The sequence below is a fragment of the Leucoraja erinacea genome, chromosome 19 (genome assembly GCF_028641065.1).
Source record: "Leucoraja erinacea ecotype New England chromosome 19, Leri_hhj_1, whole genome shotgun sequence".
Lineage (NCBI taxonomy): Eukaryota > Metazoa > Chordata > Chondrichthyes > Rajiformes > Rajidae > Leucoraja > Leucoraja erinaceus.
The window spans coordinates 28,021,797-28,042,636 of NC_073395.1; the positions used below are offsets into that span (position 1 = coordinate 28,021,797).

A 20,840-nucleotide genomic window follows, 5' to 3' on the forward strand; every position below is an offset into this window, starting at 1 on the left:
TTGGCCCGTTGCATTGATGTGCAGAGGGATCTTGAGGTCCAAGTCCATAATTCCCTGAAAGTGCAACAAAGTTGATAGAGTGGTAAAAAAGGCATATGTGTGTTTTTACAATACTGGGTACAAAAAGTGTGAAATCACACATAAAACTGTATGTTCACATTTATTCACAAATAAATTATTTCAACATTTTTCAGATTAATCAAAAACCGTCACAGCGGCAATACATGACAGGCAGAGAGTTCATGAAGTTTGAGAAAAATTGATTAATGAACAAAATTCCTTTGCGTTCCTGTGCGTTTTTTACACTTTATGTTTGGTGTCCACCATGTACTTTCTTGCTATAAACATGAGTATGTGAATAAATGAGCAATATTCCTGTTATTTACTGAAACGCACGTTACACAGTGTAGAAGGGTGGACACGAAAATGAAAGTAGCTCCTGTTTCTTCTAGTATGTTTTTTTTTTTCATTTCTTTCTCATGTTTTGAATAAACTTTATGGAAGCACTGTCCATACATAATAAGAGACTGCAGGTACATAATTTTGATGGAAATATAGCTCCTACAAAATGCTGGTGTTATGCTTGTGATGGTAGACACCAAAAATATTCACTAATTTTGGCATGCATCAGCTTTTACAGAACCTTGATATTAAGGTTACTTCTCATAATTTTGTTCTCTTTTGAGTTCTTCAAACTAGAAAATGTTCAATCTCCGTGGAAAGTTCTTTGGTCTTAATTTACCATTGTGGTGTAACGGTGGTTACTCTAAAATAGGGTGGACACCAAGAGTAACCACCGTTACACTCTGAAATATGGCCATTCAAAGCACTTAATGCCAAATTCATCAACAGTTTTGATTATTACTGTGAAGCATGCATCTCAACAGCAACAAACTTGAAAATGTTTTGAATTATAATGAAATTAATGCAGAAATTGCCTCTTGATTTTATTGTCACATTTATGTCACATTTTTGGTGTCCTAAAAATTGATATTTTTGAGATATAAACTGGTCGAATCAGGGACATAATTTAATTCCTATCTTAATTTTATCTCTACGATCTCTTGCACCTTTGAGTAACAATCCCTGAAAAAATGAACACCATACTACTTGAAACTGGAGATATGCCATTTTTTATATTCTGTGCTAAAATCTCTCCAGTACTGTAAAAAATACACATATTAGATGCATGTTTTCAGAGGTCGGGACATTCAGTATATGAATCACGAGGTAGCTTTATAGGGCATAGATTAGGCTGCATTTGGAGATTTGCGTGCAGTTCTGGTCACCCCCTTATAGAATGGATGTGGAGGCTTTGATCATGATCTTCCCTACAATTAATTTTGGACTCAATTATTATCTCTGCATCCACATACTTCTAGCATTTCAATTTTATCATTCCTGTCATTTATTTATTTCAAATTCATTCATGTTACCCATCTTCATAACATTCTTTTGGCCCTCTATTTACTGGTCCAATCATTAACTAATCTAACAAGTAGCTTAGATTTCAGCCATTTTGTACTCGTATTCAAGAATTATCTGTAACCATCCTACACTACACTCCTCACTTCCAAAATCTTTTTACCATTCAACATTTGACTAAGCTTGATTTGTTAACTACTTCCTTTGATCTGTCCAAATTGTATGAAGAGCATTAAGTATATGCAACATGTTGAATAATTGACGTATTTAATGCCATTTTGAATATTTGCAAAGATATTTACTTTTTGTGAATTGGTGAAGAACTTGTTTAATTGAATTGTCCTGTTATCAGTCTTTTCATTAATCCAGTCCTCAGAGAGAGAAATTTGAATTTGTAATGCTTAAAAGTTCATTGTAATTTAAGTTCTTGGCGGAAATTGCTTTTAAAACATGGGGGACGCACACAATTTCCTGGCGGCCCGATGACAAGTGTGTATGACAATTAACAATTTTATCTCCTCCCTCTCCCCCTTGAGGGCTTCGGTCACAGAGCCTGTGAACTTACCTTGCTGGCTGACTTCGGAGGCTGTGGTGGTGTTGCGGCTGCGACTCAACTTTTGGAAGGTCATTAAGGGCTCTGGACTACGAGCACGGGCTTCCTGGCATGCATGCACACTCCTTCATTTGCCCACATTATTTAGTAATTTTCACCCATCATTTAGGGAAAATGATGGGTAAAAATTACTAAATAACGTGGGTGAATGAGGGACTGTACCTGCATAACTCGCGGTCGGTAGCCCTTACTGACTGTCCGAATGGCCCGATACCCATTTAAATCTTTCAAAAGCTACAACATGATAAATAAATGACACTAAATAAAGCTGAAGCAAATAAAGGCAAACAGAAGAACTAACCTTGGAGGGGAGAGAGAGAGAGAGAACGACTAAATAACGTGGGTGAATGAGGGACAACCTGGTCCGGAGCCTTTAATGACAGTTTTAAGAAATTCTCCTTGAATTTTATTCAAAGGAACACGGCGTCAGTAATACTTGAAGATCAAAACACAATTATATTTACTGAGGAATGTATATCGATGTATTGGTGACACATTGTATAACTACTTGTTAACTACTGGCAGTTAACAAGCGCTAACAGTGGCAGTTAACAAATTGGCTTGTCTCGGAGGAATCAAGTGATAAATGACTCCAATCGTTCTGCAGTACTCATTAAACCAGAGAGCTTTTTAAAAATGTAAATTTCCAAGGCGGTTTTGCTGCCCCCAGGATTTCACCCGTGATTGAAGTACATTAAACTATCATTTGTATCCGAGATCCAAATGGTTCCAGAAGCATTGCAATGACCTCAATCTTTTGTCGCTCTTTGACATCATTGATATGTCCTGTTATCAGTCCCTGTATGAGATGGAATGGATGTGCTTCTGGCAGCACCACATGAAAACACTTAAAGTACAATGGGTGCTAAGAGATGCATTCCAATGAAGAATATTATTGCGCTCTTGTTTGGGCAAGTGTCCTTGCTTGGATTAAATCTTTAGAGTAAAAATGATGTTAGCTATTTTCAGATAATAATTTTCAGGAGTGAATAAATGGGAATGGATGTAGAGCAGATCAGTTCCTAGAAATAGCCCCAAGGCTCTCTAGGAGTTTTTTCTTTTCTATATACTCTAAGGAATGAGAAATTGCCGGAGCAACAAATACATTTCTGCAATCAGTTAAGAATATTTTCAGCAACTGTTCATTGTTCTTCAAGGTGACTGCACGGCCTCCCAATTTTTAATTTTTTTAAATTAATCTTTCGGGATGTAGGCTAGGCTGGCAAAGCAAGCATTTATTGCCAATCCATAATTGGCTATGCTGATGACCCCCTGACAGTCCTTCTTTTGAAGGTACTCCCACGGTGGTGTTGGGAAGGGCACTCCTGGATTTAAGCCAAGCGGCAATGGCAGTAGTAATATATTTCCATGCAAGTGTTATTCATGTGACATAAATGCCAGACAATTAATTTCTCCAACAAGAATGACTTTGCTTGTCTACCCTTAGCAACTCGTGGTATAATGCTTACTGCTGATTTTCATTGCCCGGCACTTGTGTGTCTGGATGTTGCTTGCCACTTATCAGCCCATGCCTGAATAAAGTCAAGATCTTGCTATGCATAGGCTGCTTCAGATTTTATTTTGAAGAGTTTAGAATAGAGTTGAACATTGCAATCAATAATGAACATTTCCAATTCTGACCTTATGGAAGGAAGGCCATTGAAGAACCATTGAAGATAGTTGATCATGACATACAGCCATGAGGAATTCCTACAAAACTAAGATGATGAATCTCCAGCATCCACAACCATCACCCTGGGTGCAAGACCCAGTATATCTTGAAACTGTTAACATGAAGCATACATGAAATGTGTCCAGGCTGGGATGCAGACTCGTCGCTACTGGATTATGCATTGAATAAACAATATTTAAATGTCGTCTTATGTTTTCACTGTGGAGTATAGTTAACATTGTATATTGCAGATGGATATCAGTATCAAATTTAGGCAGGTGTTTAGGTAAGGACACAGAGAATTTTGTGACTAATCTCAGTATAATTATGACCTTATCCACAAGTGAATGCAATTTTTATAGTCATTGAAAATTCTATATCCCTGGAAATTATTTTTGTGATTTAGATGAATGTTTTATTTGAAAGCATACTTGAAAATCCTTGAGCTACTTTCTCTTAAAAGGCATACAAAATGCATAACTAGTATTTTTTTTTTAAATTCATGGTATTTGCAGCATTAACTTCAAGCAATGGTGTATTTCAGTAATGGGTGTGAGGTCACTTAGTTTTGCCAAGCCAATACTTCTTTAGTGCTATTTGCACACTTACCATTTCAAAGGCATGAACAAGGTTTAAAATGATCAAAGAGAACATGGATCTTTTGAATATTATGTCACATCTTGGCCACTTCCTCTGGCAGTACATTTTGGATATCACTCTGGTTTTCTCTCACTTCCTGAAAATGTGGATTGGTAGGTAATTAGTCTGTAAATTCACCATGGCATGTGGGTAGGTGGGGGAGAGTTGATGGAAATGATGAAATAATAAAAAGAATGGGATTATTGAATGGGCGCTCTTCAGTCAGTGGGCCAAAGTGCCTGTTTGATGCTGTTTGACGGTACAAAGTAATAAGTATCAGTGACCTCAGAAAATATTGTGAGTTCGCATTCTGGTGGACTCAACAATTTAACATTCACAGAAATGGATATTTTGTTCTGTTGGAAATAATTACAGGAAATTCAAATCACCTTTGCTTCTGCACAGTTTTTAGTTTGTAACAATTAATAGAACATATGATCGAAAGTGGTGGGTTTCACACTTTGTTCACAAGTTAATCTTCACATACCACTGCTTTGCCCCCCCCCACCCCCATTACTTTCTGGTTTTATCGGCATAAACTACTTTGCCATCTTAGTTTCACCCAAAAAGTTATTTAAACATTTATAATATTTGGCTCCAGTGATCATAAAAACATAGAAAATAGTTGCAGGAGTGGCCATTTGGCCCTTCAAGCCAGTACCACCATTCAATGTGATCATGGCTTATCATCCACAATCAGTACCCCGTTCCTGCCTTCTCCCCATATTCCCTGATTCCGCTAGCTCTAAGAGCTCTATCTAACTCTCTTTTGAATGCATCCAGTGAATCGGTCTCCACTGCCTTCTGAGGCAGAGAATCCCATAAATTCACAACTCTCTGGGTGAAAAAGTTTTTCCTCATCTCAGTTCTAAATGGCCTACCCCTTATTCTTAAACTGTGGCCCCTGGTTCTGGACTCCCCCTACATCGGGAACTTGTTTCCTGCATCTAGCTTGTCCAATCCCTTAATAATTTTAAGATCCCCTCTCATCCTAAATTCCAGTGCATGCAAGCCCAGTCGTTTCATTCATCATATGACAGTCCCATTATCCTGGGGATTAACCTCATGAACCTACAATGCATTCCCTCAATAGCAAGAATGTCCTTCCTCAAATTAAGAGACCAAAACTGCACACAATACACCAGGTGTGGTCTCACCAGGGCCCTGAACAACTGCAAGAGGACTCAAATCCTCTCGTTATGATGGCCAACATGCCATTAGCTTGCTTCACTGCCTGCTGTCTCTGCATGCTTACTTTCAGTGGCTGATGTACAAGGACACCCAGGTCTCGTTGCACTTCCACTTTTCCTAATCTGACACCATTCAGATAATAATCTGCCTTCTTGTTCTTGCCACCAAAGTGATAACCTCATATTTATCCACATTACACTGCATCTGCCACGCATCTGCCCACTCACCCAACCTATCCAAGTCATCCTGCATCCTCATAGCATCCTCTTCACAGTTCACACTTCCACCCAGCTTTGTGTCATCTACAAATTTGCTAATGTTACTTTTAATTCCTTCATCTAAATCATCAATTTATATTGTAAATAGCTGGGGTCCCAGCACCGAGCCTTGTGGCTTGCCTGCCATGCCACTGCCTGCCATTCTGAAAGGAACCCGTAGTTCATTACTCTTTGTTTCCTGTCTGCCAACCAATTTTCTATCCATGTCAATATCCTACCCCCAATACCATGTGCTCTAATTTTGCCCACTAATCTCCTGTGTGGGACCTTATCAAAGGCTTTCTGAAAGTCCAGATACAATACATCCACTGGTTATTCCATATCTTTTTTACTTGTTACATCCTCAAAAAATTCCAGAAGATTAGTCAAGCAAGGTTGCCCCTTCATAAATCCATGCTGACTTGCACCGATCCTGTTACTGCTATCCAAATGTGCCGTTATTACATCTTTAATCATTGACTCCAGCATCTTCTCCACCACCGATGTCAGGCTATCTGGTCTATGATTCCGTTTTCTCTCTCCCTCCATTCTTAAAAAGTGGGATAACATTGGCTGCCCTCCAATCCACAGGAACTGATCCGGAATCTATAGAACATCGGAAATTGATCACCAATGCATCCACAATTTCTAGACCCACCTCCTTGGGTACCCTGGGATGCAGACCATCAGGCCCTGGGGATTTATCAGCTTTCAGTCCCATCAGTCGATGCAACACCATTTCCTGACTAATGTGAATTTCCTTCAGTTCCCCCATCACCCTCTGTCCTCTTGCACTTCTGGGAGATTGTTTGTCTTCCTTAGTGAAGACAGAACCAAAGTACCTGTTCAACTTGTCTGCCATTTCCTTGTTCCCTCCATAATAAATTCACCTGTTTCTGTCTTCAAGAGGTCCACATTTGTCTTAACTAATCTTTTCCTCTTCACATACCTAAATAAGCTTTTACTATCCTCCTTTATATTCTTGGTTAGCTTACCTTCGTACTTCATCTTTTCTCCCTGTATTGCCTTTTTAGTTATCTTCTGTTGTTGTTTAAAAGTTTCCCAATCCTCTGGCTTCCTGCTCATCTTTGCTATGTTATGTCTTCTCTTTAGTTTTATACTGTCCTTGACTTCCCTTGTCAGCCACGGTCGCCTCCTACTCCCCTTAGAATCTTTCTTTCTCTTTGGAAATAAATGATTGTGCATCTTCTGGATTAATCCCAGAAATTCCTGCCATTGCTGTTCCACCGTCATCCCTGCTAGGGTCCCTTTCCAGTCAACTTTGGCCTGCTCCTCCCTTATGCCCCCTTATACGTTTAAGAGATTAAAACGTATCATATTATGGTCACTACTTCCTAATGGTTCCTTTACCTTGAGTTCCCTTATCAAATCCGGTTCATCACACAACACTAAATCCAGAATTGCCTTCTCCCTGGTAGGCTCCAGTACAAGCTGCTAAGAATCAATCTCGGAGGCACTCTACAAACTCCCTCTCTAGGGGTCCAGCACCAACCTGATTTTCCCAGTCTACCTGCATTTTGAAATCTCCCCTAACCACCATAGAATTACCTTTGTTACATGCCAATTTTAACTTCCACCCTATATCAAGGCCTGTAGCTAACTCCCATTAGGATCTTTTTACCCTCACAATTTCTCAGTTCTATCCACAATGATTCCACATCTTCTGATTCTATGTCACCCCTCGCAAAGGATGCAGAATCAGCTTGTCTACATTGGTGAGCACTCTTTGAAATAAACTGGTTTCCAAGTCATATCCCATGTTCAACATAAAACTGATTAATTGAATACACTGGCGGTACAAACCAGCAATCAAACTCAAATCTCACCATGGGAACTACATCTAAATTTGGACCATGAAATATACTCGTTTTTCATAGGTGCCTGTTTGCTTCCCTGATGACTGTCAGGGGAGAAGATTTGTTATCCTTAAGCATTCTGATTCTGGGCTCATCGGTAATAATTTGTTTGGTTTCCTGGATGGTGGGATGAGAAGGGGTGAAAGCACAGGCGTTGCATCTTCTCCGGGTGCATGTGATGATGCTGGGGACAGGAAATGATGGGTGTGGACAGACGAGCAGACCAATGAATGAACACTGGTGGAAAAAGGGGAGGAGAGGGGAAGTGAAGTTGTGACTGGTGGTGGAATCATGTTGGATCTGGCAGAGATTTTGAAGTATAGTACCTTGAATGCAAAGACTGGTGGGGAATAAGGTGAGTTCTGGGGTAAATTCTATCTTTGTTCTGTCCCAGGAAAGATGGGTTGAGAGCATAGTCACAGTAAATGAAGGGAAAGCACGAGAGCCCATCCACTGCACCAGAGAAGAAGCCACATTGCAGGAAGCTGGTTGTTGTCAGCTCATTTGATCTTCTTATAATGTGGAACAGTAGTCTAAACTTGGGAGAGCACACTGAGTAATTAATACAAATATAGTTCTCATAAAATCATAATGTGCAAGACCTCTCTGTCATGATAGGTAGATGTTATGGCATAACTGGCACCACAGGCCAACAGAGGTTGAGCCAAATTTGTGTACAGAAGGGTGGGAAATACACTTGGGAGCCCTCAATATCAGTTTCAGAACCCATGAAGACTCAAGGCAGCATGTCAATCATGGGCAAGTAGTCACCATTCTGTTTATCACCTGCTATCCTCCGCTAGTTGAGCAATTGGAAGAAGCACAAGAAGTAGAAAGGACACTGAATCTGGGTGGGGGATTTCAATATCCAATGTTCTCCTCAAGAATTTATCAGTGATAGGTTGGTAAAAGTCACTGCTGGACAATCCGGATGGAGATAAAGCCTTGCCTTCAAATTGAGTACACTGTTGTGTTACTACAAATGTGCTAATCGAGACAAACTCGGAACAAATCTGAAGCTCAAAACTGGGGCATCCCTAAGGAAGATGAGGCATTGTGGAGCATAAGCAGCAGAATTATAGACTCATAATCTGTAACCGCTATATTGCGATCATTCTGAGGATTAACCCATGTTAAATGAAATGTGAGAAAGGCACTCGAGGAGCATCGCCAGGTATATTTCAAAATGAAGGGGTGCCTGTCTGGTGAAGCTGTTATACAGGACTATATATACAGTGCATTGAGAAAGTATTCAGACCCCTTCACTTTTTCCACATTTTGTTACATTACAGCCTTATTCTAAAATTGGTTAGTCATTTATTTTTTAATCATCAATCTACGCACAATACCTCATAATATAAAAGCGAAAACAGGTGTTTCGTAATTATTGCAAAATAATTTAAAATAAATAACTGAAATATCACATTTACGTAAGTATTCAGACCCTTTGCTGTGACTCTCAAAATTGAGCTTTGGTGCATCGTGTTTCCATTGATTATCCTTGAGATGTTTCTACAACTTGATAGGAGTCTACAAGTGGTAAATTAAATTGATTGTGCATGATTTGGAAAGGCACACACCTGTCTATATAAGGTCCCACCATTGACAGTGCATGTCAGAGCAAAAAACAAGCCATGAAGACGAAGGAATTGTCTGTAGACCTCCGAGACAGGATTGTGTTGAGACACAGATTTGGGGAAAACATTTTTTGGAGCATTGCAGGTCCCGAAGAGCACAGTGGCCTCCGTCATTCTTAAATAGAACTTTGAAACCTCCAGAACGCTTCATAGAGCCTGGCCAAACTGAGCAATCGGGGGAGAAGGGCCTTAGGATAGAGACTTACTAACATATTCAGGGAGGTGACAAAGAACCCGATGGTCACTCTGACAGAGCTCCAGAGTTCCTCTGTGGAGATGGGAGAAACTTCCAGAAGGACAACTATATCTGCAGCACTCCACCAATCAGGCCAGACAGAAGCCACTCCTCAGTTAAAGGCACATGACAGCCCGCTTGGAGTTTGCCAAAAGGCACCTAAACAAGATTTCCTGGCGTGATGAAACCAAGATTGAACTCTTTGGCCTGAATGCCAAGTGTCACGTCTGGAGGAAACCAGGCACCGCTCATCACCTGGCCAATACCATATCTACGGTGAAGCATTGTGGTGGCAGCATCATGCTGTAGGGATTTTTTTCAGCGGTAGGAACTGCGAGACCAGTCAGGATCGAGGTAAAGATGAACGGAGCAAAGTATAGAGAGATCCTTGATGAAAACCTGCTCCAGAGCGTTCAGGACCTCGGACTGGGGCAGACGTTCACCTTCCAACAGGACAACGACCTAAAGCTCACGTCCAAGACAACGCAAGAGTGGCTTTGTGACAAGTCTGTGAATGTCCGTAAGTGGCCTGGCCAGAGCCCGGACTTGAACCCGATCGAACATCTCTGGAGGGATCTGAAAATAGCTGTGCATCGACACTCCCCATCCAACCTGACAGAGCTTGAGAGGATCTGCAGAGAAGAATGGGATAAATTACCCAAATACAGGTGTGCCAAGCTTGTAGCGTGATACCCAAGAAGACTTGAGGTTGTAATCACTGCCAAAGGTGCCTCAATAAAGTACTGAGTAAAGGGTCTGAATACTTATGTAAATGTGATATTTCAGTTATTTATTTTTAATTATTTTGCAAAAATTTCTAAACACCTGTTTTCACTTTTTTATTGTGGGCTATTGTGTGTAGATTGCTGATAAAAAAAAATAATTTAATCCATTTTAGAATAAGGCTGTAACGTAACAAAGTGTGGAAAAAGTGAAGGGGTCTGAATACTTTCTGAATGCACTGTATGCTGTGCAGAAAAACAGTATGTAATAAATGTGGCAAAATGATCTCACGACTAACATGAGATTGAAGCTCTGCAATCTCATCTATCTATCTATCTATCTATCTATATATATATAAAACTCAAATCCGTCCGTCCGCCTGCAGTACGGATCCCTTCCTGCCTTTCGATTCGTGCCCGATACTCGCAGATGTCCAATCGGAATGGATTCATTTGCATGTACGGCTGCCGGCTGCATTTCTTCCTTTGATTCATTGCCACGCCCAATCCAGACGCTCAGTCTCCGAGATATTTTCCATTTCCGTAGAGATTTCGCTTTTCTTTCTAAGTATCTGCTCCTCATTTCATTTCGTCGTGTTGAAGTACATGTTTTTAATCAAATCCTTCTCCCCACCCCCAAGTATTTCAAAAATAAACAGGCTTCTCCATTTACATGTCAGCTTCCAACACACTTCGAAACAAAGTTGCAAGAGAGGAACACTGAACTTTTCACTGCTGCAGCAGGCAGGGGAGGGCTGCAATCTTACATTTGGGAACGGGCTCAGTTCCAATGGAGGAGACGGGTGCATGGTGGAATATTGGGTTGGGGGATCACACCATTGGCGGAGCAGACCCAACGGGTCTGCACTTGGTCTAGTTACTTCTAAACCTGCATAGTAATGGAAAGCTAAACAGCTTATAGCAGGAGGAGGAGGCTCCAAGAGCATCCCCATCATCAATAATAGAAGACCCCATGTAATCGGTGATAAACACTAGGCTGAAGGCTTTGCAACCATGTTCATTTAAGAAACTGCTTCCTTCTGAGATTCCCGTCAATATTTTCTTCAGACAACTCGATTCACGTTGCTGATATCACAAAATGACTGAGAGCATTGGATACAATGCTGAATTCCCAAGAGCTGAATTCTGGAGGTCTTCTTGCGAATGAAACATAAACCAAAGGAATAGTTAGATCTCAAGCCGGGTGTTGAACAGCCAGGTTGTTGTCTCATTCTGGAGCTGAGGCCTTGATATCAAGGCAGCATTTGACATGAGTGTGGCATCAAGAGGCCAAGTCAGAAGGTGGTTGTCGTTGTTGCTATTCCAGCCCTAGGATATCACTGCAACAGTTCCCCAGGGCAGTATCCTGGACCAAACACTTTCTGCTGTTTCTCAAAGACTTTCTTTCTATCAGAAGTGGGGATATTTACCAATAATTGTACAATGTTCAATTCACAAATCTTCGGTACATTAAACAGCCCATGCCTGCATGCAACTAGCGGTTTATAAGTGGCAAATGACAGAAGTGCCAGGCAATGACTCTTGAACAATCTAACCATGTACCCATGACATTCAATGCCATTATCATCAAATCCTCCTCCAACAATATTCTTGGGATCAGAATTGACCAGACCAGACCAGAACTGAACCAGCCACATAAATACTGTGACTGCGGGTGCATGTCAGAGGCTGGACAAGTGACTCACTATCCAGTTACCCATTCTCCCTGTGATCTCCGCATGTTTCAGTTTCCTCATCTATCCCAATATCACGCAGACTGGTAAATGAATTAGCCACTAAATTGCTCCTAATGTTGCGATGGGCGGTAGAATTTGCAGAGAGACGATGGGAGACTGGGATTAATGTATGAGTAGTGTAAATGAATGGTGTTATAGACATGGATTCATTGGATTGAAGGGCCTATGTCATTAGACTATTTTAGTCAAGGATCAAAGACTAAAATCTCACAAAGCGAGACTAGGATTGTTTTAAGCCTTGTGAAAAGTCGATCATAATTTTATTTACACACAGGATGTCATTCCTAGCTTCAGAGTATTAGGTTAGGATTGGCCATTCATTCGCTTGGGGTGGTTCTATATTTTGTTGGGCCATAGAAGATCAATCAATTTACCTTTTATTACTCCATATCATACGATACCTTAATGCTGGAAAACTCTATTGATCACTATCTTGATGTATTGCTTAAAAGTTCAGTGTTTTGAGGGAAAGGAGTTTCCAATTTTACCCTGCCTGCTGTATGAAAAAATGTTTCCTGAAAAAAAAAATCTAGCTCTAATTTTATTATACCTTCTCGCATTGAAGAAAATAATTATTCTGTGTTCATCCTGTTGAATATTTTTATCATTTGAAATTCATCTTTTAATCTCCGGTGTATTTCTGGTGAATGTGTTGTATTGAGGTGAGTCAAGGTTGACATTGCTTTCTTGGATTGTAATTAACACAGACAACTTCAAATGCAGGCAATCTAAAACATGCAAAGGATGAAAGTGCTCAGCAGGTAAAGCAGGCCCTTCATCACAACTGAAGAATTAATGAAGACTGCTTGACCCAAAAGAATGACACAGTTTCCTTGATGCAGCTTGACCTGCTGTGTGTTTTCAATATTTTATTTTTGTTTTACTTTGGGACCCAAAATTGAAGACCGTATTCCTCATAGAGTCTGACCAAGTTTGTCCCACTTTGGAAGTCTGACCCCAGATACTACCAGATATTTGGGGGCATTCTTTGTGACAAAGCAGAAACTCTGCTAGCTATGAATAACCAGTGCACTGAGTAATGTTGCATGGTGTATATTTTGCTGCTAGAGTACAGTATTGTCTATGATAACTTGTCCTGTTGAATCTTGGAAGCCTACTCTCTGTAAGTATGAGGTAATTGAATTGAATAGTTGATTGATAATGGAGTTTTGTGGTATGGAGTACACCTGCCATTTTAAGATTGTAACTGAGATGTAGACAGCACCTTGGGGATTTGCTATCAATAGTGGAGCGAGGTTCCGATGTGTCCTACATTTTTCGTTCAGTGATATTTTTAGAAGTAGTTTCTCAGTAGTGTATCATTGTATTTGACTTTTTTTATTATCAGTACTTAAACCAACAGTGTTTTTATTTGAATGCTGAAAAGCCTGTTAATTTTGAAAAAATACTGAGTGTTATGCAACTTAGAAACAAGCCCCTTGGGCCAACCAGTCCATGCTGACCATGATACCCACCTACGCTTATCGCATTTTTGTGCATTTAAACCTTTATTCCTTTCCTCTCTATGTATCTATCCAAATGTTTTTTTAAATGCTGTGGTTGTACTGGCCTCTGCCTCCTCATCCGGCAGTTTCCCCATATACTCACCACTGTCTGTGAAAAACTTATTTTGTGCGTCGGCACCTCAAAAGTCCCTGTCGTTTTTATCCCAATTATCCAGCTGACCGAAATCCCTCTGTATCCTTGGGCAACATCCCTGCTATCGACAACTCTTATCACTCTTTGTGTCATCAGCGAACTGACCTATCTGACCACTGACATTCTCATCCATATGACAAATAACAAAGGTCCCAGCACTGATTCCTGTGGTACAAGACTGGTACAGATTTTGAGTCCAAATAAAAACGTTACCACCACCACTCTGCATTATATCAACAATCTAATTTTGGATTGAATTTGCCAAAACACCTTGGCTCCCATGTGTCCCAACTTATTGGACTAGCCTAACAGGTGGGACATTTTTAGAAGCCTTTCTCGAGTCCATCCCTTACCTTCATCAATTTTCTTATTAATCTCTTCAAATAATTCAGATTTGTGAGGCAGAATTTTCCAAGCAGCATGCTAATCTCTCTAATCACACTCTCTCTAATCTGTCCCTGATTTTCCAAGGAATTAGAAATTCCACCCCCAATAATGTTTTCTAATAGTTTCCTTACTGCTGGCTTAAGGCTTGCCGACCTATAGTTTGTTGCCTTATCCCTACCACCCTTATTGAACATGGGGACACTATTACCTATGCTCCAGTTTTCCGGTTGCTCACCTATGGCCAGAATGTTTCCATTCACTAAGAGTCAGCCTTGTCTGGTACAAAAATAAGCACTTTCGCTTCTAATGGTTCACCACTTTGTTTAGTGAAGTTAAAGCCCTGTCCCACGGTACGAGTTCATTCCAAGAGCTCTCCTGAGTTTGCCCTGATTCGAACTCGGAGATTTACGGTAATGGCCACTCGTCGGTACTCGGGGCTCTCGTGGACATTTTTCAACATGTTGAAAAATCTTCACGAGTCTTCCCATGCTTACCTGCCGTTAGCAAGTCTTCCCGAGTACCTGCTGTTCGCATAACGAGCCGCTAAGAGACATCCCCGTGCTCCGACGTACCCGCAACGTTCGTTCTCTGTGCTTACCACGAGTTTGATTTTTTTTAAACTCGGGAGAGCTCTTGGAATGAATTGGTATTGTGGTACAGGGCTTTTATTTGATCTGAGGATTGTTTCATCAGTTTAATAAAAAACTATTGTGCTGATTTTTAATACTTCCAAAAGCAAATTGTTCTTGTGGGCCAAGTAGATACCACATTGTGAAAGTGGTGATGTACTTGTTCTTGGTGGAATCAATTCCTGATCGTAGAGATATGTGTTGTGATACAATTAGAAGAGGATAATAGGGAAATGCACGTCCTTTTTTGTAATTTCAAGCTTTCAAGTGGATCTTATTGTCATCTGCAGAGATTTGGTGAAGTTCAGGTACAACATTCTGAACTGCATGAAACACGTATCCTAGGTCTCAAATGATAAACTGCAGCCAATATTTTGTTTCTATGTAATGTATTTGTTTTGCCATTAACACCATTGTTAATGAGCACACTAGGCTCCATAATCTAAAATCTACATGGTTGCTATTTTCATTTTGGTCTTATTTACCATAAAGGGAAAAACTGCACTGCTTTGAAAGTATAAACATTATAAGTTTTATCATTAAGATAGATGACATAACATATTCCTAGTTGAAAGGGAGTGTTTTTGTAGATAACTAAATAAGTCTGGTCAAACTAGGAATTGTCCCATTGCTTCACAGATAAAAGGATAGATTTTCAGAGATTATTTTCTCATGTTGTAAAATGAATGACCAGTTTTAGTAAATGCTGCCCTTTATAGCACAAGGATCTACTTGGCGAATCCATTTTTCTATATGGTAGCCTGAACTAGAACATCAGTGGAGATTCATCAAATGGTTTTCAAGTTTCTTTCCACGGCCAGCTTTCGACCTAAGGTGATTAAATAGGGAATTTGAGTACATAAAAAAATAAAAGCACCAGCATGCAGCACACTTCACAACTATGCTTCACTAGTAAATAAGATTGCCTCCCTTATCCATGTTCCTGTTGATCCACAAATTCTTTGTTTCTCAGTGTGAAGATCACTGTTCATTTCAGCCTTGTATAAACTTAAAGACTGAGCTCAATGGTTCAAAATCCCAAGATGATAGGATTTGCCTGCTTCCGTCCTAAATGCATATCCCTTCAATCTTGGATTTTTATTCCCACACTCTATTTTGTCTGCCAGCTTCTTCACTATAGTCTTTAGTAGACACTATCTGACCAACTTATCATTTAGTTTCCCAAATAATTTTGAGTAGTATTGCCATAAAACTAGGATATAAGAGACACCGTGCTTTCATCTATAATTAATTCAAATTTTAAACAGATGAGGGTAAATACTGATTCATATGCTGTCCCATTAACAGTAGAATACTAATTAAAATGGGAAAATTGGAACAGAAATAAACAATTAAGCTTAACCAGTTAATGTTAGCATTTGCAATGCCCTCCATAATGTTTGGGACAAAGATCAATCATTTATTTATTTGCCTCTGTACTCCACAATTTGAGATTTGTAATAGAAAAGAAAATCACATGTGGTTAAAGTGCACATTGTCAGATATTATGAAAGGGTATTTTTATACATTTTGGTTTCACGTAGAAATTACGGCTGGGTTTATATATATTTCTCCCCATTTCAGGGCACCATAATGTTTAGGACACATGACTTCACATGCTTTTGTAATTGCTCAGGTGTGTTTAATTGCCTCCTTAATGTATGTATAAGGGAGCTCTTTCCTCCAGTCTTTCCATCACCGTTGGAAACTTTTATTGCTGTTTATCAACATGAGGACCAGAGTTGTGCCAATAAAATTATAAGAAGCCATTGTGAGATGGAGAAACAAGAATAAAACTGTTAGAGACATCAGCCAAACCTTAGGCTTACCAAAATCATTGGAACATCATTAAGAAGAAAGAGAGCACTGGTGAGCTTATTAGTTGCAAAAGGACCGGCAGGCCAAGGAAGACCAAGGAATGACAGAAGAATTCTCTCTATAATAATGAAAAAACCCCAAACACCTGTCCCGACAGATCAGAAACACTCTTCAGGAATCAGGTGTGGATTTGTCAATAACAACTGTCCGCAGAAGACTTCATGAACAGAAATACAGAAACTACACTGCAAGGTGCAAACCACTGGTTAGCTGCAAAATCATGATGGCAGGATTACAATTTGCCTATAAGTACTTAAAAAGAGTAACCACAGTTCTTGAAAAAGATCTTGTGAACAAATGAGACGAAGATTAACTTATATCAGAGTGATGGCAAGAGCAAAGTATGGAGGAGAGAAGGAACTGCCCAAGGTCCAAAGCATCCCACCTCGTCTGTGAAACACAGTGGTGGGGTGTTATGGCCTGGGCATGTACGGCTGCTGAAGGTACTGGCTCACTTATCTTCATTGATGATACAACTGCTGATGGTCGTAGCAAAATGAATTCTGAAGTGTATAGACACAATCTCTCTGCTCAAGTTCAAACAAATGCCTCAAAATTCATTGACCGGCGGTCCATTCTATAGCAAGACAATGATCCCGAACATACTACTAAAGCAACAAAGGAGTTTTTCAAAGCTAAAAAATGGTCAATTCTTTAGTGGCCAAGTCAATCACCCGATCTGAACCCAATTGAGCATAACTTTTATATGCTGAAGAGAACACTGAAGGATACTAGCCCCCAAAACAAGCATAAGCTAAAGATGGCTGTAATACAGGCCTGGCAGAGCATCACCAGAGAAGACACCCAGCAACTGGTGATGTCCATGAATCGCAGACATGGTGAAACCAAAATGTATAAAAATGGCCTTTATTTAAATCTGACAATGTGCACTTTAACCACACGTGATTTTTTCTATTACAAATCTCAAATTGTGGAGTACAGAGGCAAGTAAATAAATGATGGGTCTTTGTCTCAAACGTTATGGAGGGCACCGTATGTTCAATTCAAGTTTACTGTCTATCTAAATCTATCATAACCCTTAAGTTTATTTTCCCATGTGTGTTTATCCAGCCTCTTCTTAAATTAATCTGTACTTTTTACTTCAGCTGGCTCTACGATGTGAATTCCACATTTTCACCACAATTTGCATTTGGAATTTTCTTCTGATTTCTTGGTGGTTGATTCCTGCCAGTTTATATTGTGTTGGAGCCCTGTAGATATGCTGCCTCCTCAAGTGGGAGCATTCTCTCTGCATCTACTCTATCCAAACCTTTCAAAGGCAAAACTTGTTTGCCTTCACTCAAAACAAAAGAGATCTTTATTTATCTTTCCTGTTATGTAGACGATACATATCTTCCTTGTGAACTTTCTCTTCATCCTGTGCGGTTCTTATATTTCCCTTTTATAATGACTTGATAAGAGTTGTACACAATACCCTAAATGTGGTCTAACCAAGGTTCTCTGTAAGCTTTATTTTTCACCCTACTGAAACAAACACTTTTGTATGATTATGAACACAAAGTGCTGGAATCACTCAGTGGGTTAGGCAGCATCTCAGCAAGACATGAATAGGCGACGATTCGAGTTGGGATTCTTCAACCCAATTGGAATTAATGCAATTGTTCAAGTATCTAGTGGCTCAAGTATCAGTATAGACGAACTTATTCTTAGTAGAACAGTTCCAACCATGCCATTGATTCTTTTATTGACTATGACAACAGGATCTTTACATTCCTTTCCTGAAGTACTTTCTTAGCCATGAGAAGAAAGCACTTCAATATTAGCTGGTGAAAGACCAAGTCTACTGCATTCTGTGCCCATGTCCATGCTTGATTGAAGTGTTCTTCCTCTCCTTGACCACTGACCAAGTTTAAAATCTGTCATTTAAACTCCAGCTTTGTCATTCTGACCTGAAATGCTGTTGCTTGACATCTCTATAATCTCCTTGAACTCCCATATGATGCTCTCAATGAAGCACCTGCATTGCTTAATTTGTTTGAATCATTTAGCTTATTGAAATATGTATTTGTGTGGATTAAAATATTTCCCCAATTGTTTAATTCACTAGCTTAAAGAACAGGTAAAATAGCAGCACCGATTGCCCATCCACTGTGGTGCGATTTTGCACTTTTTGCAGTCTTCAGCTGCCTTATTTTTCATTTCAGCTCTTCACCATAACTGTCATTGTTTTCTCTCTCTGTTGGACCACTCCTTTTTATCCATGTTCTTTAATTTCAGTTCTTACTCTGATTCCACCTTACTCTTACTTTTACAATTCCACCTGAGGAACCAAGAGACTAACCATCAACTACACGTCACATGATCTGGACTCCCACTAACACATTGCCCAAACCCAGTCTACTTTGGAGTCACACATGCTTAACATTCAAGGCACATGTGGAAAAAACTAAAGCAAAGTTGGCACCCGCAACAACATATTGAACAAACTCACCACCACAAAATGGGGTGCCAACCCAACAACAGTACGTACTACAGCTTTAGCACTTTGCTTCTCTGATGCAGAATACGCCTGCCCTGCTTGGGAGAAATCTACACATGAGAAGAAGATCGACTCATCCTTGAATGCCAGCTGCCGTAGCATCACTGGTTGCCTCCAATCCACGGACATAAACAACGTCGACCTATTGGCTGGCATCGCTCCCCCAGACATCAGGAGAGCTGCTGCTGCTGCAAGTAGGACAGAGCGTCTGAAACAACTGACAGACGATAGACACCCATTACACAACCATGTGCCCCCTCCTAGGCAGTTAAAATCCTGTAAGAGCTTCCTAACCAGCGTCATCACATTGGAAACAACACTAACTGAAGCTTGCCTCCAGATGTGGAAGAACAGACTCGCCACTGTCCCTATTTCCACCAGCAGCAGAGCGCTTACCACCAGAACACTGATGAACACTGGCTGAACTGGAGTGTCTCAACCAACTGCGAACCGGGGTCGGGCAGTCAAGGGTAACAATGCACAAATGGGGCTACATCGAGGGTACAACAACCTGTGACTGTGGCACACAGACCCAGACAATGCAACACCTACTACAATGCCCATTGCTGGATAATCCATGTACTACTGCAGGCCTTGCACTTAACACTCCAATAGCGCAACGATGTGTAGAGCAGTGGCGAGCCACTATATAGCATAAGGACACAAAAGTTCTTCCTCATTGTTTGCCTGTATATCTCTCTTTCTGTCTGCCTTGGACCACTCCTTCATAGATCCCTACGGTGCTCTCATATCTCAGTGCATCAAGAGGATGACAGTTTTACAGGTCATGGAGATTCTTTGAATATGTTTCTTTAATTTCATGGTTATTCACTTATCAGCCAAAAAAGACATAAAAAGTGCATGTCAGCAGGAATCCCACCATCTATTAATTGTTTAATATACACAACAAATTATCAATTTCTTTGCTAACCATTTCACTTGGCTCCGTTAACATAATTTGATTATAACATTGAGTTTTGTTTCTTTCTTTATTAAAAAAAATAACTTCTGAATGTAAGCAAATCTTTCTATTGGGTATCTTTATCGTAAAGGGATTTAAATTATTTATGTAAAGCATTGGAGTTATGTTTCAATCCTGCATAAACCCCCTTAAGAAAAAGTAATGAGATTCACAGGCTTCAGCTTGCATCAAGATTCTCCTATGGGGGGTCATTTTCCTCTTTCATTTCTTAACTTGAAAGGTATGGAAGAATAAAAGGGTTCAGATAAACAATTCAAATGCGACTTAGATTATTCTACATCAATTAAAGAGTGAGGAAAATGCAACACCATTGATTGACAGACTTTCAATCCAAATACCCTTTACAATAAAGGAAAATCATGCACTCTGGAAATTTCAATTGTTCTTACTGATGAGTGAAAAGGTGTACATATTTCATAAAGTCTACAGTACTGTGACTAAAACTGATTGATTTTAAATGCCTACAGCATTGTTTGGTAGGAACATCTTGCCATGTGACAGAATTGCATATATTTCAGTTTGTTCAATGCAAATTAATGTTTTGGTAAAATTGCCCGAATAACAAACTGATAGAAAACTTTGTACAATTTTTCCCCAGATGCTGGCATCTCCATCACCATCAACGTCAGGGCAGCTATCTCAGTTTGGTGCAAGTTTATATGGGCAAAGTAAGTCCTTCCATATGTTAAAATCATTGAGTTTACAGGAAAAATCATTGGACATGTAAATGAAAAAAATTATTAAACAGCAGAGCTTCTCTTATGTCTCCTAGGCTTCACT

The 20,840-nt window shown here is 39.9% G+C and overlaps 1 protein-coding gene across 5 annotated transcripts in view; it reads left to right on the forward strand.

Moving 5' to 3' along the window:
* Positions 1-20,840, forward strand: part of cnot2 (CCR4-NOT transcription complex, subunit 2) — a 127,043-nt gene that overhangs the window by 44,827 nt on the left and 61,376 nt on the right. For all 5 annotated transcript variants that reach the window (XR_008725056.1, XM_055650730.1, XM_055650731.1 and 2 more), the window contains one exon: positions 20,659-20,728. Coding sequence is in view for 4 of the 5 variants with exons in the window: in XM_055650730.1 (XP_055506705.1) it covers positions 20,659-20,728 (70 nt within the window). In the remaining variant the exon portion in view is untranslated. The remainder of the gene's footprint in view (positions 1-20,658; positions 20,729-20,840) is intronic.